General features: G+C 41.0%; 1 protein-coding gene and 1 pseudogene across 1 annotated transcript; both read left to right on the top strand.

The window, feature by feature from the left end:
- Window positions 1–1,671: 1,671 nt before the first annotated feature.
- On the top strand, window positions 1,672–6,069 carry LOC128734107 (xanthine dehydrogenase/oxidase-like; annotated as a pseudogene).
- Window positions 6,070–16,012: 9,943 nt separating this feature from the next.
- LOC128734106 (xanthine dehydrogenase/oxidase-like) lies at window positions 16,013–20,571 on the top strand. Its single transcript, XM_053828122.1, has 8 exons — window positions 16,013–16,052; window positions 16,417–16,589; window positions 16,651–17,182; window positions 17,242–17,568; window positions 17,624–17,874; window positions 17,934–18,395; window positions 18,459–19,817; window positions 19,872–20,571. The coding sequence occupies exons 1-8, from the start codon at window positions 16,013–16,015 to the stop codon at window positions 20,529–20,531; spliced, it is 3,804 nt and encodes a 1,267-aa protein (XP_053684097.1). The 3' UTR covers window positions 20,532–20,571.
- Window positions 20,572–24,273: the final 3,702 nt, after the last annotated feature.

Here is a 24,273-nt window from a genome sequence, read left to right as displayed (position 1 = left end):
AACCGAACCCAGTACTGTCTAGCAAACGAGACTATTTCAATCTCACTTCTAGCGAGATGCTCTCAAAATTTGAATATTTTATAACAACTAGGCAACCGTTACACACTCTTTAAGATAATATAGAAATGTTCCAATTTTGTCAGCCCCATGTTGAATTTTGGGCTGACAAAATTGAGAAACTGACCAAATCGGAAAAAAAATTTCGAAACTTTTTTCAAAATTCAAGACTTAAGACCTTGCAATATCGAAGACTTCTACTAAAAATTAAATTTTAACCCTCAATTGATCAACCGAAAGCTCAATGAACCGAGCACAGCACACTGATCCAGAACCTTTTTTGGTGCGCATTAGCTTTGAGCGGGAAAACTTGGTTTTAGGTTTATGGAACCTTTGGAAGAGTTTCTTAGAATTAAAAGTTCTATTGTCCAGCGGAATTCAAATTTTGATTAATCCCCCAAAAAGCGCAATAATAAATTTATTTTTCTTCAGTTTCAATATAACGCATTGATGTGTTCTGCAAAGTTTTACAGCAAATTATTACAAGAAATTTTCCTGAAGACAGTAACCTTCTATCTCTTCTGCAAAGATAGAAAAACCCTATTCCTCATAAATGAAAAATGGTTAAAATCAGTTTTTCTATTTTAGCTGTTTTTGTAGTTGTTGTATGACTTTTTCCTTTTTTACAAAGTTGTACAAATAGTAAAAATACATAACATTGCTGAATATAGTATAACTCTATCTTTGCTTGTTTAGGATCTATAGAAACTTTTACTATAAAAATACCCTAATTTTGACCCCGAATTACTCGCAAGAAGGCATAATTTATTTCAAAAACTCTCCCCAGAGAATTAGAATGGTTTCAAGCAGGCTGAAAAGTTTTATAAATGATGTTTAAAAGCACAAAAGTTCAACAAAATGTATAGGCTGACACAATCGGGATAAAAAGGTGATAAAATCGGGGCTGGATAAAACCGGGGGTAGGCAAAATCGGCAAGGCAAGTTTTGGTTTGTACACTTTTCACAATGTCGGTTACTCTATGTTGGCCAAATAACCGCAAGAAACGACTGAAGCAGGTAATAAAAAATTGTCGATGACATTAAAAACCAATTTGCTAGCGGATGCTGGAAAGCAATTTCGAAGTGAAGTACTTCAGTTTGAACTGATGACAGTTAATTCATCGTCTTCGTCTCGGGACAAAATAAACTGTTATTGAGCCCTGTTTCTAACAATAGTCCTTAGTATACTTCAACCATTACTGGACAGCTTTCATAACTTTTTGAAGCTCAACGTAAATATTTCAAAGATAGAAATAATAAAATATTTAATAAATTAATAATAAAGACCTATGCTATAATATAACTTTATCATGATTGTGGGTCAAATATTACAAAAAATGACCCAAATTTACTGTATACCAGCTTTGGCTATGCAAAACTCACGAATGAAGTCAAACCACATATAACTATAACCTCTCTGTGATACACGAAAGACAGTGAGTTATAATTAAATCCTACTTGTCAGTACTCTGCGTTGGTCTGGTCTGGAGCACCGAGCATGACATAACAGCACGCTGAGGAAATACAAAGAGAGTAGTGCATCGTTGTACATAACTACGAAGTGAAGTGATTCGACGCCACTTGTGCTGATATTTGATCGATTACCGGAACAAAATGAGCATTAGATTTAGCATTAACAACATTAATTACACAGGTATCAATGTAGAAGCCAACAAACTCATCTTACGAAGTTATTTTAGCTTTAATTTTTATGTATGCATTTTCAGTTAGCTCGGATACAGTCCCCATTGACACGTCTCTAAATGGATTTATTCGAGACCACGCCCATCTCAGTGGAACGAAATTTATGTGCTTGGAAGGAGGGTGTGGCGTATGCGTAGTTAATATTTCAGGGTTACATCCAGTCACCGAAAAATGGTTTTCATATGCCGCAAATTCGGTAATTATAACATTCAGTTTGTGGTATACACTTTTTCAAATGATTCATTTTCTTTTCTAGTGTCTACTACCGGTTTTCTCATGTCATGGTTTAAATATTACAACCATCGAAGGAATAGGCAACAAATCTAGCGGGTACCATCCCGCGCAGAAGGTTTTGGCCGGCTTTAATGGAACTCAGTGTGGTTACTGCTCTCCAGGAATGGTAATGAATATGTACAGCATGATGCAGCATCAGCAAGGACGCATTACGATGCAACAAGTCGAGGACGCTTTCTCGGGTAACATATGTCGCTGTACCGGCTATCGGCCAATATTGGATGCATTCAAGTCGCTGGCCATTGATGCTGATTCGCGTTTGAAAAACGCTTGCAAGGACATTGAGGATTTAGCGGTGGTCACCGGGTACTGTGTGCACCAACAAATGTCCTTCCAATAAGAGCACTATACAGACGAACGAAATACATTTAAATTTTGAGGATGGGAAAGAATGGCACAAAGTTTATGCCATCAGCAGCATTTTTGCTATTTTCGAGAAAATTGCAGATACCCCATACATACTAGTTACCGGAAATACGGCTCATGGTAAGAGGAATCAAAACGGTGTAATAAAAATTTACATCAAATACATATTACAGGAGTCTATCGGAGCCCGGAAAACATAACAGTTTATATTGACATAAGTTCTATTAAAGAACTTCGAACACATTCTCTCGACGATAATCTGGTTATTGGGGCAAACGTATCGCTGACGGAGATGGTTTCTATTTTAACATATGCAGCCAAAACCAAGTCGGAGTTTGAATATTGTTTGGAGCTAATTGAACATATAAATCTAATAGGAAGCGTTCCAGTTCGTAATACTGGAACTATTGCTGGAAATTTGAGTATCAAAAACCAACATAAAGAGTTTCTGTCTGATTTGTATCTTATCTTGGAAGCAGTTGGAGCGAAACTCACAATTGGTATTAATAATTTTTTCCCCTAGCAACAACTTATTTTAGGTTTTGATCATTTAATTATTAAAATTTGCAGCGGAATCTACAGACAGAACCATTATGGTCAGCCCTGAGGAATATATTGGCATCAATATGAAGAAAAAAGTCATACTGAATATCGTTTTAAGTCCAAAAGATCCAAAATCTCACGTGGTGCGATCATTTAAAATCATGCTGAGGGTGCAAAATTGTCGCGCCTACATTAACAGTGCTTTTGCCATTAAATTAGATTTAAATAGGACACGCGTGACTTCCGCCACAATTTGTTTCGGTGGAATCAATCCAAAGGTAAGTATAGTCAGTCCACAATCATGGATCACACCCAATTATAGGTCATTTTAGCTTTATCTACTGACCAATGGGTGAATTCATAAGTAGCATTAATAATTTGATCATCCATTAGGTGGTATTTAAACGAAAATTAGATGCTAAAGCTAAAATGACCCACAATTGTGTGTCATCTATGATTGCCTGTACCTTACTTTTAATTTCATCTGATCTTATTAAATTTTACATTTTCTACCAGTTTACGCATGCAACCGAAACCGAAAGATACCTCACCGGAACTGACATCTTCACAAACAACAATCTACAGACTTGCCTTCGTATTCTTTCAAACGAATTTCAACCTAACTGGACTTCGTCAAGTGCATCCCCAGAATATCGCAAACATCTAGCGATTGCGCTTTTCTACAAATTGATTTTGAGTATCGCTCCCGAATGTAATACAACCGTTAAACCGGTATATCAATCAGGCGGTGCAAAACTTCATCGTCCTATTTCGACGGCAATCCAAGAATACGATTCCCACAAGAATTTTTGGCCTCTTACCAAATGCATTCCAAAGATTGAGGCACTAACACAAACATCCGGAGAAGCAAAGTTCATTAACGATCTGTCAAGAATGCCCAACGAACTGTTTGCAGCTTTCGTACTGGCAACTGAAGTTCATGCTGAAATCCAAAATATTGATGCCTCTGACGCTTTGGTAAGTTCACCAGTCATTTATAAGAAGAAGGTTAAAACTTTTACATGCCCCATAGAACTTGCCTGGTGTAATTGCATTCTACTCTGCCAGAGACATTCCTGGCCAGAACGATTTTATGCCTTTCAAGGAACTGGAACCGGACACAGAAGAAATATTCTGCAGCAGGAAAGTGCTATATCATGGTCAACCAGTAGGAGTTGTGGTTGCAGAAACATTCGCACTAGCTGAGAAAGCTTCCAAGTTAGTAAGAATATCTTACAGTTTATCGGACGAACCCATCTATCCTACGGTAAGGGAAGTTTTTTCATGCGATCACAAGAATGTGCGTATCACCAATACCGATCATGGTTTCACCGGTAAAAAGTACGAAAATAGTGTAGAAGGTCCATTAAATGTAAATGGAAAATTGGAACTAGGAGGACAGTACCATTATAGTATGGAAACGCAGACCTGTATCTGTGTCCCGATTGAAGATGGCATGGATATCTATTCGTCCACTCAATGGGTTGACCTGGTTCAAGTAGCCGTCGCCCGCATGCTAAACGTGACCGAAAGTAGTCTTAATTTGCAAGTGCGACGTCTTGGAGGTTCCTATGGAGGTAAGGCCAGCAGATCATCGTTGATAGCATGTGCATGTGCTTTGGCGGCCTTCCTAACCAGAAGACCAATTAGACTCATCATGTCTCTAGAAGCAAACATGTCCGCTATCGGCAAGCGGTATGGATTGATTAGCGAATACGAGGTTAGTTTCAGCAGGGAAGGTAAAATACGCAAGCTCTATAACCGATTTGTGCACGATTCAGGTTCTTCCCATAATGAAACGCCATTTTATATTAAAAATTCGTACCCAAACTGCTACGTCGATAATCGGTGGAAAATAGAAGCACTCAAAGCCATAACAGATAGCGCTAGCAATACGTGGTGTCGTGCACCACGTTCAACCGAAGCGATTGCAATGATAGAAACCATTATGGAACATGTGGCACATGCAACAAATCAAGATCCAACGGACGTGAGAATGATCAACATGCCCAAAGATTCAAAAATGATCGAATTGCTTCCACAATTTCGTTCGGATGTTCACTACGACGAACGGAAGAGATCAATTGGCCAGTTCAACCAACAGAACCGTTGGAAAAAGCGAGGAATCTCGATAGTTCCCATGCGATATCCAGTTGGTTACTTGGAAACTCTTCATGCGTTAGTTTCCATTTATCACGGAGATGGTTCTGTATCTATAGCTCACGGAGGTATCGAGATGGGACAAGGCCTGAACACCAAAGTGGCTCAAGTGGTTGCTCATATTCTAGCGATTCCGATAGAACTAGTTAGCATCAAACCAGCCAATAATTTGATCTCTCCGAACGCTGTCTGTACTCAAGCTAGTTTCACTAGTGAGGCTGTTTGTTATGTAAAGTATATTAAATAAGTATGATTTTCCCAAGTAAAGTTCATTTTCTGTTTCAGGCAGCAAAGAAGGCATGCGAAATACTACTGCAAAGAATTCAACCAATTCGAGAAAAGAATGATATTGTGTCCTGGCAAGCATTAATAACTGAAGCTTATAAAGAAAACATAAATCTTTGCGCTTCGTATATGTACCAAGCAAACGAATTGCAGCCGTACGACGTTTGGGGTCTAAGTTGTGCGGAAGTGGAAGTGGATATTCTGACAGGTAACGTTCAAATCAACCGTGTAGACATACTACAAGACACCGGCGAAAGTCTTAGTCCAGGCATTGATATCGGCCAAATCGAGGGAGCATTTGTTATGGGACTTGGTTATTACCTAACTGAAGAGTTGATATACGAATCACAAACTGGTGCATTACTGACCAACCGATCGTGGAACTATAAACCACCGAGTTCGAAAGATATTCCGGTAGATTTTCGTATTCGACTTCTGCGAAACAGTTCCAATTCGGCTGGAGTGCTAAGGTCTAAAACCACCGGTGAGCCGGCAATCGTGATGAGTGTGGTAGTTATCTTTGCCATTCGTCATGCTTTGATGTCCGCCAGGGAGGATGCCGGACTAGCGAATGATTGGATTGAGCTGGGTGCACCGACAACACCGGAACGCATATTTCAGCTGGCCGGCAACAACTTGGAACAGTTCAAACTAACTTAAATGTGCCTTGATAATTCACTTAAGTTTATAATCGTCGAAATAAAAATTAGACAGAGAGTTTTCCTATAACATAATGGCATATTTTTAGGTTGATAACAGCATATGTACCACAATCGTAACTACAGACTCGAAGGACAGGGCAGTCATGACACTCAAAAATCACTCGATTTTCAATCAAAACAGAGAGTTCCATGATGAAAAGGTAACTTTCCGTAATGATAAAGTGACTCAGACAGTCTAGCGCCGTAGGAAACAATATGTGAAGCAAAAATCTTAAATGGCGAAATCGATTCACCGACAATTCTATCTGCTTTAAACTTTCGCACGTCGCAACACTTCCTTCGATCAACGGAACTATTGCAGCCGAGTTTGCAACGAACCAATAACTGCCTCCATTCAAACTTTCTCCGCACCTGAAAGCCTTTTCGAGCGCGGCGAACCGTCATATACTTACTTTACTTTAGTGACAACGGTCCGTTACCGATCCTGAGCCGACCGAATTATGGTCCTCCAGTACCGTCGGTCCTGGGCTGCCGTTCTGCAATCCCCACGAACACCAGCTGAACGTGCATCGTCTACGACAGCACACACCCACCGGATGCGGGGTCTGCCTCGGAGGCTACGGCCTCTTCCTGGTTCTCTGCTGAAAATAGTTTTGGCTACTCTTTCATCGGGCATTCTGGCCACGTGTCCAGCCCACCGCAGCCTGCCACATTGCACTACCTTCACTATATCAGCATATTTGTATACTTGGTACAGCTCGTGATTCATGCATCTGCGCCACACTCCATTTTCCATTTTGCCATCAAGTATAGATCGCAAAATTTTACGCTAAAAACCCCAAGCACTCGCCGATCAGCTTCCTTTAGCGTCCATGATTCGTGTCCGTAAAGGGCCACCGGGAGGATTATTGTTCTGTAGAGCGCCAGTTTTGTGCGAATTTGCAAACTACGGGACTTCAGCTGGCTACGTAATCCGTAGAAAGCCCGATTCGCGGCTGCAACTCGTCGTTTCACTTCGCGGCTTACATCGTTGTCACATGTCCCGAGTGTACCAAGTTATATAAATTTCTCCTTTACGTCATATCGTTCCCCATCTAACTCCACCTCGGCACCAACACCACTTGGGCTCCCACGTTCCCTACCAGCACCCATGTATTTCGTTTTGACGGTGTTAATGGTAAGTCCCAATCTCGCCGCTTCCCTTTTAAAAGACTTAAGGTCTCTTCCACTGCTCTACGGTTGATTTCGATGATATGGACGTCATGCGCAACACCAAGAAGCATGTGAGATTTCGTGATGATAGTTCCGTTCCTTTCCACGTTTGCCCTTCGTAATGCACCTTCCAAGGCAATTTTAGCAGGCAATAGCAGGTTATAAAGTGCATCCTCTTGCTTCAGTTCATCCTACGTCACGAAAGCAGCTGAGGTCTCACCCGCTATTCTAACGCATGATTTGGATCCGTCCAGCGTCCCACGAATCAGCGTAACTAATTTCGTCGGAAAACCATCTAGCACTATCTGCCACAGCTCATTTCGTTTAACTGAATCATACGTCGTTTTAAAGTCCACAAACAGATGGTGTGTCTGCAAGTTGTACTCCCGGAGGCAGAATTGAGCAATGTGTGTAACGGTGTAGAAAAGTTTAGCAGGTAATGTTTGTAGCAAAAATTTTGAACAACGACAATGATTCGCCGATGCTGCTTTCAAAAGTGAAATTTCGAGCATCGCAAAGATCTCTGCGAACTACAGCTTTATTGCACACGGAAGTCAATGTCAGTCAGTCAGTAGTCACCGCTAATAATTGAGCAGACTGTCAATGCGAACAGTATCAAAAGCAAAATGCGATTGAATATTTAAAGCATACAACCGTGAACGACATTGAACAAACGGAGAGCTTCATAGTTGAGAATTTTCACAGATTATGAGAGATACAAAACGATGTCGGTTATTTTGTTATTCACACGCGCTCTCGTAAAGGAAATACTTGTGCTACAGTTTTGGCTTGGTGTATTGTTATCCTGCACAAAAACTTTTTTTTTTAAGTATAAGCCAGAAAATTTCGGGTGTGGGGGGGATGCAAGACCCACATCCTTTCGTTGATCACTTTCCAGTCCATTACGCGATCCTGCATTTTGCCCAATACTACGAAACTTGTTACCAGCTCGTTGGTCGCTCCACCGCTCTGGAAAAGTTGGGCTTTGCCGCCACGTGGAGGAGAACCCCTTCACACCTTAGCGACAGATCTCCTGCAGTGCCGCGATGCCAAACTCTCGGGGTTCTAACTGATCGAACAGCACCCTGTCGCCACCAACGAAATTGAGCGATCTGCAGTTCCAAGTACCAAGTCTCCATTTCATGTCTTTATTTCTTCGCTTTTGTCCATGCCGAACGGTCCGAGTAGAGTTTTCTTGACTCTTTTTAGTGTTCTGTTTTTAGATAGGTAGCCGTACTAGGGCTTACGCCACCGAGTCTCGTGATGGGGCCATCTTATAGTGTCGACACAACACTGTGCCTCCTTTACTGTTGGTACGACTTTCGTTTAGGAGTTGCAGGATAGGAGGCTAAAGATTACTATGGGGTCTGCTTTACGCATTAACCAACCATCTACCAACTCACAACGGTATACGTGTTAACAGCAAAAAATGCAGCGTGAATTCCTCCTAAGTCATTGTGGACGATTTGAGCAATGTCTGTGTGTGTGTGTGTGTGTGTGTGTGTGTGTGTGTGTGTGTGTGTGTGTGTGTGTGTGTGTGTGTGTGTGTGTGTGTGTGTGTGTGTGTGTGTGTGTGTGTGTGTGTGTGTGTGTGTGTGTGTGTGTGTGTGTGTGTGTGTGTGTGTGTGTGTGTGTGTGTGTGTGTGTGTGTGTGTGTGTGTGTGTGTGTGTGTGTGTGTGTGTGTGTGTGTGTGTGTGTGTGTGTGTGTGTGTGTGTGTGTGTGTGTGTGTGTGTGTGTGTGTGTGTGTGTGTGTGTGTGTGTGTGTGTGTGTGTGTGTGTGTGTGTGTGTGTGTGTGTGTGTGTGTGTGTGTGTGTGTGTGTGACGCTTGACTTTAGTCGTCTGTTTCTCGGAGATGGCTGAACCGATTCGTTTGCTATTACGCTTATTTGAAAGGTGTTATCACCTTGTAGATCACTATTGAATGGTTTTGCGGTCCTACATTTTGTTTAAAAGTTATAAGCAAAAATGTTAAAATTACGTGACATGATTTTCTCCGGAACCGCTCAACCGATTTCAACAATTTTAGTATCAAATCAAATGAAGGCTCTTGCTACTGCAAATTTTTTGGGAGAGTTTTATCGAAAACAATCAAGCGGTTCAAAAGCGCTATTAGTCTCATTTGGTAGGTAATATAGCCTCATAGATCACTATTGATTTGTTTTTTGATTGGACGTTTAATTTGAAAGTTATGAGCAGTCGAGTACAGCATAAAAAAATTTACAATTATTCATAACGATATTAACCAGATAATTAATCAGATTTCAATTATCTTAGTGTTAAACGAGAGGCCTTAACGCTGTGAACATATCTGCCAAATTTCATTAGAATTGGCTTTACCAATCAAAAGTTATTTGAAAAACATTGATGAAATTATTTAAGCAAGCTTTACTGATATGAACCAAATAGAAAAACGCGCGATCATGTGCTCTAGCGCAAAAATGCTTAATTTTACAGGTAGTGTGTCTTTGAAACAGTTTATTTAAAAAATATGGCGTAACTTTCTACACTATTAGGGTGACCGTAAATCTACCTATTAGGGTGTTACAAATTTTTGTGTTTTTAAATGCGTCCAAAAAAGTACAGTGTCTCCACAAAAGTTGTAGAACACAATAAAATAAGCAACTTTGCTGTACATAGTAACTATCTACCTCTTACTGGTTGCGAAGAGTAACGATTTTTTTTAAAATGCAGCGAAAATTGGAAAATTGAGATATCGAAAAGCGGCTACGTCACAATTTAGATAATTATTTTTTACACGTCAAAACAAAAATCAGCCAAATCGGTCCTCTAGATACTGAGATACAAGCACCGTCGCGCGAGAGCGCGTTTAAACTATTGTAGGTACAGCATTGCACTTCCGTTTAAGCGATCCCACAGTTTTACTGTAAATTCTCAACGAGACCACGTACCGAAAAATACTCTGGGCTCAACATTTCTAAAGATAAAAGGCTCCCCTTATATATAAATCCTGCCCAAGAAAAAAATATTCTACAAATTTATCAGTATATTACATACACATGCATATGTGTTGATGATAACTACCATTACTGCCCATAAATGCATAATAGTCCCATGTGAATTTCACCACTTTTGAGATAAGCCTAGGAATCATCTTAAAATTGTTCATGCTTTCAATATTTCAAACAGTAATGTTAAGTTTGTTCCCAAAATTTTGAAAATAATATCAAACTATGTCAGTCACAAGTTACAAAAAACGGCATAACAGTCTCAGTAGTGAAAATATAACAATAAACAGCTGCTTTTAGGAAATGCCTGGACCGATTCGACTGAATAACTACCAAACCAAACCAAAGTTCCGGAATATATGAAACTTGAACATAGAAGCACCTTGAATCATAACAAACCCGTCATGCGACCAGGGGCGGACTGGCCCACCGGGCAACCGGGCAAATGCCCGGTGGGCCCCAGTAAAAATTTCGTCGTTACACAAAATGAGATTTTCCAAAATTTTTATTTCAGCTAAACTTTTTCTACGAGTCACGAATATTCAATTGCTGAGGCCCCATGATTTATGAAATCAACCGATTTGATGATTGAAAATTCAGCTTTAAATGGGACTATTGGGGCCCCGAACTTTAAACCAAAATTTCTCTTTCAGTTAAACTTTTTCTATGACTCACGAATGCTCGATTGCTGGGGCTCCATGATTCATGAAATGAACCGATTTGATGATTTGAAATTCAGTTTCAAATGGAATTATTGGGGCCCCGAACTTTAAACCAAAATTTTTCTTTCAATTAAACTTTTTCTATGACTCACGAATGTTCGATTGCTGGGGCCCCATGATACATGAAATCAACCGATTTGATGATTTAAAATTCAGCTTCAAATGGGACTGTTGGGGCCCGAACGTTTAGCCAAAATTTCTATTTCAATTAAACTTTTTCTATGACTCACGAATGTTCGATTGCTGGGGCTCCATGATTCATGAAATCAACCGATTTGAAGACTGAAAATTCAGCTTCAAATGGGACTATTGGGGCCCCGAACTTTAAACCAAAATTTCTCTTTCAGTTAAACTTTTTCTATGACTCACGAATATTCGGTTGCTGAGGTCCCATGATTCATGAAATCAACCGATTTGATGATTGAAAATTCAGCTTCAAATGGGACTATTGGGGCCCGAACTTTAAACCAAAATTTCTCTTTCAATTGAACTTTTTCTACGACTCACGAATGTTCAATTGCTGGGGCCCCGTGATTCATGAAACCATTTAAGTTGAGCTGTTGGGGTCCAAGCTCAGAAAATATTACCAGCTTCAATTCTGAGTAATTAAAAGTAGAATTAGTATTTCATCCGCAGTTATTTGACTACTTATAAATATCGAATTGTCGGTTTAAGCTCCATACTTAGTTTACTTCAGTGGCGACGGTCCGTTATCGATCCTGCGCCGAATGAATTATGGTCCTTCAGTACTCAATCCTGGGCTACCTTTCTTCAAACCCCTCGAACACCAGCTGAACGTGCATCATCCTCGATAGCGCACATCTATCAGTGCGATGTCTACTCCGAAGTCTACGGCCTCTTCTTGATTCTATGCTTAAAATAATTTTGGTTACTCTTTCGTCGGGCATTCTAGACACGTGACCAGCCCAGCGCAGACTGTCACACTGTACTATCTTCATTATAACAGCATATTTACATTCTTAATACAGCTCGTGGTTCATGCGTCTGCGCTACACGCCATTTTGGATTTTGCAATATTACGCTAAAACCCGAAGCATTCGCCGATCAGCTTCTTTTAGCGTCCATAATTCATGTCCGTAAAGGGCCACCGAAAGGATTAGTGTTCTCTAGAGCGTCAGTTTATGTGAATTTGCAAGCTACGGGACTTCAGCTACAAAATGTAATGCCTGCGTAAAGGCCAATTCGCAGCTGCAATTAGTCGTTTTATTTTGCGACTTCCATCGTTGTCACATATCACGAGCATACCAAAATATATTCAGTTCCTCTTCGACACCAACACCATTTGGATATCCGCGCCATGTACTTCGTTTTGGCGGTGTTAATGGTAAGTCTCAATTTCTCAATAAATGACCTAAAGGCTTCTTTCGCTGCTCTGCTTTTGATTTCGGTGATATCGACGTCATCCGCAAAATCAAAAAGCACGTGAGGTCTCATTTGCTATTCTGACTCATAATTTTTACTCATCCAGCGTCACACGAATCAACGTAACTAGTTCTGTGGGAAAACCATGTCCTAGCGTTAACTGTCACAGCTCATTTCGTTCAGCTCAAAAACATGATGAATCTGCAAGTTGTACTCCCGGAACTCGTCAGTTACTAGACGCAGGGTAAATATCTGATCCATCGTGAAGCGACCCTCATGAAAACCAGCTTGATACTCGCCGACGAAGAACTCAGCTAACGGACTCAGCCACTCACGATAGGGAGAGCACCTTATAGGCAAAATTGAGCAACGTCTCGATAGTTTTTACTCTCATGTCCGTTTTTTAAATTATGGGAAATGAGGCCAATCAACCACTCCTCCGAGATTTGTTTTCCTCCCATATTCTGTTCGTGACAATAAGGGGGTGCGAATTGTTTCGTACAGCTGCTCGCTCCTTGCTTTTAGAAGTTCAGCCAGGATAGCATCCTTTACAGCAACTTTACCGTTTTTCAGCTCACTGATTGCTCTTTTGACCTCCTCCTGTGTTGATGGCTCCACAGTTTTGCCGTCGCTCAAAATTTTTATCCTGTACTTGCTGATCTTCGTGTTTACTTCTCTATTCAACAGCGTCTGGAAATACTCTTCCACCTGGCTGCTACCGTCGTTTTGCCAGCACTATCATTGCACATCACAGGCATGGCAAAATTCTTGCACCTGACCGTTTTGTAGAAACTCCGTGTGTCGTTGCTGGCGAACCTCTCCTCTGGACTGGCGAGCACGTGCTCTTCGTACACACATTTTTAGACGGTGGGTTCTTTCTTCCCCAGCTTTACCAGGACGAACCAAAAAGATTCGCGCAGAGTTTCGGGCCTTCCTCACATCGGAATCGTGTGAAGAAATTCTGCAGAGGATTCGCACAGAATACCTTGCTTATAGAAGCAGAATTCTTATAGGAAAATCCAAGAGTTTAATCCCAGGGATAGCTACAACTCGGCACGGGAATCGCCTGCACTATGGACTGTTTTGTTCTGATTTGAAGACGCAGTAAGCTACTCATATATATTGAACTGTTTACATCCCATCATTTATAAAATCAGCTTATTTGATACTTGCAATTTTGCATGTCATTAACCCTATAACATAAAATCTGCAGAAATATAAATGGGTGATAGATGAGGAAAACGTTGCATTGCTGGCAAAGATGCACAGTGGCACTTATCAGAATGTGAAAAGTTCTCTTCCGGGTTCGCTGAAGCACGGTCAATAAAGAATCAAATATTCACGCTGCGGCAGATCCTCCAAAAATTTCATGAATACAGAATTCTACGCACAATTATTTCATTGATTTCAAAGTTGCGCATGATTCCATCTACCGTAAAATCATGGCCATTCTAACCTCGCAGTGGACTTTATCAACGTGATGGTCCCTCATGTGGGCTGTTCAACATGCCGTTACAGGATATTATTAAAGGAGCACACACAGGCACAATCTTCAGCAAATCTAGTTAGTTCGTCTGCTTTGCCAATGAAATGGATATTGTCGATAGAACAACATCTGTGGTGGTGGCTGAAAAAGCTAAAACTCAAAGTAGCGAAGATTGGGTTGAAATGCGTCCAAACTAAAGTACCGTGAACCGCTAATATGCCGAACACGCTAAAAGTTGGTAACTCGGTCCTAATAACGACTGAGTTTGTTTTGTTTCGAGCATCGAGCCGTTATGCTCACGTTCTCCCGATACTCGACACTCGACAGTGACTGAGTCGAGTCAAGTTGTACGGGGCCCCTAATCTCAAAGGCCCGGTGGGCCCTTTGGCTCCCAGTCCGCCCCTGCATGCGACACCTCCAAGTACTCGAAATTGCACAACTAGACCATTGGCAGTCGTATAAAATTTGCAAGAAAAACGGCCAGTTTCTAACTTAAACCAAATCCCAGAATGCGACCCCGCTATTATCTCAAAATAACAAATTACAAATAATAGGAAGATATTTTTTGATTGCTTTCAAATATTATGCAAATTTATCAGTATATTACATACACATGCATATATATTGATGATAACTACCATAGTGAGTGTTATCAAAATGTTTAATTATGTTCCGAAGGCGTGTCGAATTCTATCTCAAATGACAAATGATATGGTATAATCAAGGTTTCTTTCACCAATAGGTGGATTAAATCGGGTTTTTTGCTTTTGTCTTCGTAAACGCAAAAACTGCCGTTAAACTCGGTTTTTCTCAATCAAGGTGGTTTCAGAACGATTCCGGAGTACCACAAGGAAGCATTTTGAGACCGCTGCTGTTTTCGCTGTTTATCAACGATGTTACTAAGATGCCGCCTTCTGGAACAAGGTTGTGCTGCGTGGATGACGTAAAAATTTAATTGCCTATTAAGTCCGCCAATAATGGTTTAACACTTCAAAAATTAATTGATTGTGTAATATGGTACACCTCTAACAGGATGTCAATTAGTATTCACAAATGCACTGTTATTAGCGTTTATCGTAAGAAACAGCCATTGCACAATGGGGATTATTTTACAAAAAAAGTACTTTATCTCAATATCTTCCAATGCCACTGAGCAACATTCAATATTGTGCTATCGTAATAAAGATATTCGCTCGATACAGCTTCTTTAAAATATTACACAGTCGAAAAATTTTCAAAAGCTGACTTATCACAAGTTCCCTTTTCGCGTCCATGATTACCACGACATATGAAAATTGAAAAACAAACTTGCAAGCTGTGTTGACATTTGAATACACTCCAAACGAAAAAAATTTACACACATCTGTGATAAATCGATTTTCAATTAAACATGCCCAAAAAGCCCCGACAGTTATCATTACTTACCCTGTACAATCGGCGTGGAAATAGTATAACTGTTCAGAGTATTTTGTGTGTGATTTTGTTTTGTTATGTTATTTATCTAAGGCTATTATGTTATTTATTCTCCATGTATTTTATGTTAAATTTTTGTATGTTGTAAACAAAAGTTACTGGATATTATACTGATTTGAGTAATAATGTCAATGTGATGATTTACTTCAGGCGGCTTTTCCAGTCTTATTAAAACAATAAGTCGGATGACGTAATGAAATAAACTAAAATAAAAAAGCTATACACTGAAGTCACTTTTTAGGCGAAATTCGGAGCTTACGCGGTTTTTTTACGCCAATATCCGAATTTACGCGTTTTTTATGCGGTTTACGAAATTTACGCAGTTTTGATTTACGCGAAATGTATCCTTTGTGTAAGTAGTAAGTATCCTTCGCATAAAACGCGACTCGTGTGTACAGTGTTTTAATTCTGAGTGTCGATTTTCATTATCATCATATGATTCGTCAAACTGATAACACCTCATAGCTTCTATTCTGTACATATGAGAATAAAAGTGTTGGGCATATTACACGCACGCGTCAGCCGTTATATACCACACCTGCCGGTTCGAAGCCGCGCATTCGCTCACGACTAGTCGTAGTGAAAAGTCTAATTTCAAAATCTTCGTATTTTTTGTGCATCGTCATTGGCAACGTTCCGACAGTAGGCTACGAACAAATTAAACAATTCGTTTTTTTTTGAATAACACGACTAACAATGGATATAATTTTTACTATCAACGGAAAATCCTACAAACGTAAGTACCAAATTGCATTACAATCCAATTCGTTACATTTTTTTTTTTGGTTGCTGAATTAGCGACTGCTAATTAAACGTCTCAGGTTGAACGCAGTGAATGTGTTAGTTAACAAATAGGAACACCTAATTAGTAAAATCATCGTCTTACACACGTGAAACATTTACCTTTTATGGAAAACGCTATCTAATCTCGTGTTTTTCGAAGTATCAGTGTTGCGAAAACGATAATGATATGCCCCTGCAATTATTTGATTGTGGTAGCTAATGATAGTAAACACGCTTTTTTGCCAAGTCATCCCGTTTGCGTGATATAACATCATCTACAATTGAAACACTTATTTTTATCCTCCAACAATCAACAGTCAATCCAACCACCGTCCCAATTGATACCTCACTTAACGCGTTCATACGAAACTATGCGAATCTGAGCGGGACTAAATTTATGTGTCTGGAAGGAGGCTGCGGAGCATGCATTGTCAACGTGAATGGAATTCATCCCGTGACTAAGCAGAAACTTTCGTGGGCAGTCAATTCGGTAAACTCATTCCTAGAAACTCATCCAGCAAATGAAAATAATGCGCGCTGTTTTCACACAGTGTTTGTTCCCAGTTTTTTCTTGTCACGGTTTAGATGTTGTCACGGTGGAAGGAATCGGCGACAAACAGGATGGCTATCACTCAACGCAGAAAGCTTTGGCGTATTTCAACGGTACGCAGTGCGGTTACTGTTCCCCCGGGATGGTCATGAACATGTACAGTTTGCTGGAGTCCAAGCAAGGCAAGGTAACGATGGCCGAGGTTGAAAACGCTTTCGGAGGCAACATGTGCCGCTGTACCGGTTACCGGCCAATTCTGGATGCATTCAAGTCGCTGGCGGTTGATGCGGAACCACGCCTAAAACAAGCTTGCCAGGATATAGAGGACCTAACCAAAATTTGTCCTAAAACGGGTGTCACTTGTGCAGGGAAATGTTCAGCTGTAGAAGAAATCCAACGGCAGAACGCGATTCATTTTAGTTTCGCAGATGGTAAAGAATGGCATAAGGTTTATTCCGTAAGTGACGTGTTTGCTATTTTTGAGAAAATTGGGTCAAAACCGTACATGCTGGTTGCTGGCAATACTGCTCACGGTAGAAAATCCACAAATATTGGAGAAAAAAGTAAATACAAATTTAATTGAATGTTTCAGGTGTCTATAGAAAATCCAACAATTTGCAAGTATTCATCGACGTCAACTCAATCGAACAACTGCGATCTCATTCATGTGATAGCCAGCTCAATATTGGAGCCAACGTTTCATTGACAGAACTGATGAGCATACTCACTAATGCCGCTGGAAAAACAGGAAATTACAAATACTGTTTGGAGCTGGTAAAACACATCGACTTGATTGCCAACGTTCCGGTGCGCAATACGGGCACGATTGCAGGAAATCTATGTATTAAAAATCAACATAAAGAGTTTCCGTCAGATCTCTACTTAATTCTAGAGGCAGTGGGGGCAAAACTCACTATTGGTATGAATTCCTTTAAGAAAAAAAATGCAGATTGATAACTTCGAATTCTTTTCAGTGGAATCGGGCGGTAAGACCATTACGGTCACTCCAGAAGCATTCACAAACATGGATATGAACAAAAGAATAATTTTAAACGTTATCCTACCTCAGTTGGATCCGGTTACGTATAAATTTCGAACTTTCAAAATCATGCCAAGAGCCCAGAATGCCCATGCCTATGTCAATGGAGCATTTTTGTTCAAGTTCAGTTCAAACAAAACAACCGTTGACTCAGCAGCAATATGCTTTGGAGGAATTAATCCGGAGGTAAGTCACATTGTGTGATTGCCATTCGCTGATTAAATAGCACGATTAAAATTATTCAGCTTACTCACGCTACGGAAGCGGAAAAATACATCACCGGCAAGAGTATGTTCTCCCCCGATACATTTCAAAGTACCGTTCAGATTCTTTCCAAGGAACTCAATCCTGATTGGGTTCTACCGGACGCATCCCCAGCGTACCGTAAAAACCTAGCCTTGTCACTATTTTACAAAGCGTCTCTAAGCGTTGCTTCGGAAATAGGAATTTCTATTGAACCTCGCTTCCTGTCCGGAGGAACAACTCTAGAACGCCCGCTTTCAACCGCTTCCCAGCGCTTCGATACCTACAAAGAAAACTGGCCGCTCACAAAGAATGTGCCAAAAATCGAAGGACTTGCGCAGACATCCGGTGAAGCCAGATACGCGAATGACATACCAACTCTACCCAATGAACTGTACGCAGCATTCGTTCTCGGTACAAAACCCCATTCGAAGCTGGAAAAAGTTGTTGCCGATGAAGCTCTGGTACTTGTTCCAAATTCATAAAAAAAGATTGTGCTTGTGTTTCATGATTTTGTATCTTTTCAGAAAATTCCTGGAGTCGTAGCTTTCTTTTCAGCCAAAGACATTCCTGGAGCAAACAACTTCATGTACTTCCCGAACTTTATGGGAACCGATATTGAAGAGGTCTTCGCTAGCGAAACAGTGGCATACCATGGGCAACCGATCGGAATGATCGTTGCAGAATCGTTTGCTTTGGCAAACCGTGCAGCGGAACTGGTTCAAATAACCTACGGTTCGCCAAAACCCACAACTGTTCTACCAACCGCGCAGGCAGTGCTGCAAGCAAATGCTCAGGATCGCATCAAGGAGATGCCATACAGCACTCACGGTGGTAATTACGACGCTGCTCCGAAAGGCGATCTAAAGGTTAAGGGGCGCTTCGAGATCGGTGGTCAGTATCATTACTACATGGAAACGCAAACTTGCGTTTGCATCCCTATCGAGGACGGCATGGACGTGTACTCATCAACTCAGTGGGTCGACCTAACGCAAATGGCCATTGCTCGAATGTTGAAAGTACCGCAAAACAGTTTAAATCTATACGTCCGACGTCTTGGAGGAGGATACGGTGGTAAAGGAACTCGCGCTACGCTGGTTGCTTGTGCTTGTGCTTTGGCCGCCCATATTACTAAACGACCAGTACGATTTGTTATGACGTTGGAAGCCAACATGAAAGCCATCGGTAAGCGTTACCCAGTGATTTCGGACTACGAGGTAGAGGTTAACAAAGATGGAAAGATTGTTAAACTCTTCAACGAATACGTTCATGATTTCGGTTCCAACTGGAACGAGTCAATGGGTCATGCGGGTGAGTTTTTCAGTAATTGCTATGACAAGGGTGTCTTTAAAACAGTGGCAAAGGGTGCGAAAACAGATTGTGCCAGTAACACCTGGTGCCGTGCTCCAGGTACTACTGAAGGTGTTGCTATGATTGAGAACATTATGGAGCATGTCGCGTTTGCCACCGGATTAGATCCGCTGGAAGTTCGTATGGCTAATATGCCTAAAGACTTGAAAATGCTGGAGATGTTACCACAATTTCGCGCCGATGTGGAGTTTGACGCTCGCCGTAAGGAAATCGACCAATTCAACACGGAGCATCGCTGGCGAAAACGAGGAATTGCAATTGTTCCAATGCGGTACCCGCAAGGATATTTTGGTTCACTGCATGCGATTGTCAGCGTGTACCACGACGATGGAACGGTTTCCATTTCCCACGGTGGCATTGAAATGGGACAGGGTATGAATACCAAGGTTGCACAGGTTGCTGCCCACATTCTGGGAATTCCGCTGGATAAAATAAGTATCAAACCAACAAATAATTTGACCTCTCCGAATGCTATTTGTACGGGTGGCAGTATAACGAGCGAAACAGTCAGCTATGTAAGGTAACTATTCCATCAATCTGGACAATTTATTATTTAGTTAATTTTTCAGGCCGTCAAACGCGCTTGTGAAATGTTACTCGAGCGTATTAAACCAATCCGAGATGAACAGAAGGACGCGTCTTGGGAAGAACTGATCGAGAAATGTTTCTCTCAGAGTGTAGACCTATGTGCTACTTACATGTACAAAGCTTCTGACCTCGTACCGTACGTGATTTGGGGTCTAAGTTGTTCTGAAATAGAAGTGGATATTCTAACTGGCAATGTTCAGTTGACAAGGGTCGACATCCTGGAAGATGTTGGTGAAAGTCTTAGCCCCGGAATCGATGTTGGCCAGATTGAAGGTTCATTCGTAATGGGACTCGGATACTACTTAACGGAGGCACTCGTATTTGATCCCAAGGATGGTGCACTTTTGACCGATCGAACTTGGACCTACAAACCACCGGGCGCCAAAGATATTCCGGTTGATTTCCGAATTCGTTTCTTGAAAAATAGCAGTAACCAGACGGGAGTGCTTCGCTCTAAGGCGACCGGAGAACCGGCAATGAATATGACTATTTCAATTATTTTTGCTTTGAGACACGCACTGCTGTCTGCTAGGAAAGATGCCGGCCTACCGAAAGAGTGGATTCCACTTGGAGCTCCTTCAACTCCTGATCAAATCTTTTTGCTTGCCGGCAATTCTGTGGAGCAGTTAAAGATTAATTAACTTTTAGGTATTATGCATAGTATTTGTCATGGGTAATTTTGCATCAGTCATTATAATTTGCTTAATAAAGTCGTACATTGTTATTTTCTCTCAGCGTAGACTAGTTTTCAACGAGTTTATTTGAAGAATGACCGCTCGTAAAAAAGTTCTTATTATTAACAATAATTTTCCAGAAAATTCATGTACGGTGAGTATACTATTTCACTTATACTCTTGCGCTTCTACATACGTATTGGGCAGACTGACGCTGTGGTTGAAAGTAAATGGATTAAACTCCTATATTGCGACAGTACGTTGTTAAATTTCGAGTCCAGACTACAGATTTCAAGGTCGTGTATGATTCAGTCAAGCAAAATATGATAGGTTGGACGTTGATACTATGGGAATTTATGGGGATACTTCTAGAGTAATCTACGAATTTCTTTTCCTAACTACAATATTTATTTATTATTATTAAATCAACAGACTCGACGGGCGGAGCTATCTGGTCGATTGTCTGTTTTACAAAAAAAGGTTAATAAAATACTAAAAACGTGTACAATGAACCTCAAAACAAATACATATCGCTCGCAGTTTGCCCCTTCCGAGGTAAGCAAATCTTTTGAATAGTATTCATTTGATTAAAGGTCCACGGCAAACTACCGATAGCGGCCTTCATGCAATAATTATTCCGACAAATGGTAATCTTCGCAATGCATTATTACGCAGTGCTCGTGATTGTTCTTACTTATTTAGGTATCTTGCCGTCTTAAGACAAAGCCTGTTTTTCCAATTTACACGGTTGTGCAATTGTACAACGCGTGGCCGTTCTAGGAAATGTTTTGTAATTTTATTGCCGGGTCGCTACATCTGGTCTAAGCACTTTGCTCGCTGCGCCCATTGTCGTCTTGTTCCTACCAGCTTTGAGGCAAACATCATCTTTGCAGAATGTCCAGTTTTAGCCACCTTTTGAATACTGGGTTTGCCATAGAGCTGTGCGAGTTCATGGTTCATCCTCCGTTCTCCTGACGCCGCTGAAGATCGTTCTTGGCACTCCGAGCACTCGCAGGTCCTTCTCGAGCATTGCCTTAGTCTGCTCGACCGTAATTACTTGTGAAGTCCACAGTAAGCACGAATTTCGCTGATAATAAGCCTCTGAATGTCAAGGCTGGTGTCGTCGATCGTTATACTATTACCCAAACTGCGTCAGTTGACCTCGGTATTTATAGTAGTATAAAGTATTTATCTTTAACCCAATCTTTTCTACTTCGCGCCTTAGTCTGGTGTACTGTTTAGTCACCGCCACAAATGTTCTTCCTATAATATCCACGTCATTGACACGATCGTCCTTCAAAATGCTGTCATTCTTGTCTCGACACGTTTTGGCTCACGGCGCGAAGCCTTTGCGGAAACCGCGTTTCCTGAGAATGATGCAGCCGCTTCAACTCTGCATATTCCTGCTCTTCTAGGTAGCGTTTTTTCTCCCGGAAGGTTTGGTTTCGCTGCATCTTCTTCCGTTTGTATCTTGAAATTGAATTGAAAAGAAAACTTTCCAATTAAATTTTACTATGTATATTTATTCCTGACAGATACGTATTTCGCCTACGACTTGCAGGCTTCCTCAGTGTCTGTTTTCGAACCGAGAGACAACTTCAAAAACACACACTAAGGAAGCCTGCAAGTCGTAGGCGAAATACGTATCTGTCAGGAATGAATATACATAATAGAATTTAATTGTAAAGTTTTCTTTTTAATTTAATTTCAACTTTCGTATTCTACTAAGACGCTCTTAAAACTTCAATTTGTATCTTTCCACGTTCTGACGTGTGATATTACACATCTTGGCCGCTCGCACAGCATTCTCCACATCCATCACCCTCCTACATTCATCGTCAAACCAATCGTTACGTTGATTCCGTGCCACATGCCCCTTAAAGCTCTGCGCTACACTGCTATTGGCTGTTTTGATGGTTTTCCAACAGTCCTCGAGAGGAGCTTTGGTCAGCTCGTCCTCTTCAGCAGCTTCGAGTGAGTTTGCGGCGACGTCTAGCTGCTTCAGCCGCGCGAGATTTAGCCGAGACTGGAATAGATACCGTATTTTGTTCACTACTGAGAGTTTTAGGCGCGTCCTAACCATCACTAGGTAGTGGTCCGAGTCTACGTTACCGCTTCGATGGGATCTGACGTCGATAATGTCTGAGAAGTGCCGACTGTCGATCTGTAATTCTGACTGATTTGGTGATCTCCAGTGCGAGGGCAGTGCATTCTACACTGTATCCGCGATAAGCAAGCGCTAGTAAGACAAACAGATTCTAAATCAAATAATTGACAGCGGTTTTCAGAGCTGGGAAGATAGAAAGGGTTTCCCATGGCAGCAAAGCGTACCATTGAAATCGACGCTCAACTTACGATCACTTCTAACCTCTAACTCTAACTAACAGGTCTTTTAACCGGGAAAGTTTAATTGCTGAGCACATCTCTAGGTTAACTATCATACAGTTCCCTTCACACCAAATGGCAATGGTCTCGAACTGGTTTTGAAGAAAGTGACAGTCGTCAATCGAACAGATCCGGAAGTACCAAATCAAAGCCGTTAAGCAGAGCAAAAAAATCAGTGTGCCTACTTAGCTTCTTTGAGGTATACCTAACAAAGCCAGATAAATAGCTATCGGACCGACACAGTTTTGACGGCACCCGTCAACTATCGATCGATAAAATATAACCAAAACCATTGAAAAAGTTGTCGCTAATACCCAATCTATGCAGCTTTGAATTGCGGTGCTCTCTAGTATCCTGTTTTGTAGGCTGAGACCGTTAGCGGAGTCCTTCGTCGGCAAGTACCTAGCTGGTTTTCGTGATGGTCGCTCCACAACGGATCAGATATTTACTCTGCATCTGTCCTAGATAAGTACGGGAGTACAACTTGCAGACTCATCATCTTTTTGTGGACTTTAAGGCGGCGTACAATTCAGTCAAACCAAACGAGCTGTGTCAGATAATACTAGAACATGGTTTTCCGACGAAATTAGTTAAACAATTCATGAATGGATCATAGCCATGCGTCAGAATAGCGGGTAAGACCTCAGCCGCTTTCGTGACATTGGATAACCTGAAGCATAATAATGTACACTCCTGCCTGCTATTTAAAATTGTCTTGGAAAGTGCAATGCGAAGAGCAGAGGTAAAGTCAACGGGACTATCATCACAAAATCTCATATATGCTTCTTGGCTTTGCAAATGACGTCTATATCAACGGAACAAACCGTAGAGCAGTGGAAAAGGCTTTTAGGCCTTTAAATTTGAAGTAATGAGATTTGCCGTTAACACTGCAAAAACGAAGTATCCGTGGTTGCTGGCAGGGAACGTGGAAGTCCAAATAGTGTTCGTGCCGAGGTGGAGCTGCCTGGGAAACGATATGAACGATATGATGGAATTCATAAACAGTAGGATTTCGAATTTGGCAACAAATGCGTATCGCGTATGTTGCCAAAATCGAAACCGTGCCAAAATCGAGACCCTTTTTTGATATGAAAAAATTGAATGTAAACACGCTACAAATTGACTAAATATTATTAATTAACGATTGCAACCATTTAATGTTTCAAAAGTCCGCCAAGAACTATCCGTCCGATGCAAGTAACTTTTTGGCAACCTGCGGTGAGACGTAGTCCTACGGCAATAAAATTATTATTGCTCGAAACATTCTATAACCGCAAACTATTTTTCATGAACGCACTGAGTATATTATTTATTCGTCATTTCA

This window comes from Sabethes cyaneus, chromosome 2 (assembly GCF_943734655.1).
Source record: "Sabethes cyaneus chromosome 2, idSabCyanKW18_F2, whole genome shotgun sequence".
NCBI classification, from domain to species: Eukaryota; Metazoa; Arthropoda; class Insecta; order Diptera; family Culicidae; genus Sabethes; species Sabethes cyaneus.
The sequence above is the reverse complement of the archived record's forward strand: the minus strand, read 5'-3'. Positions and strand labels throughout refer to the sequence as shown.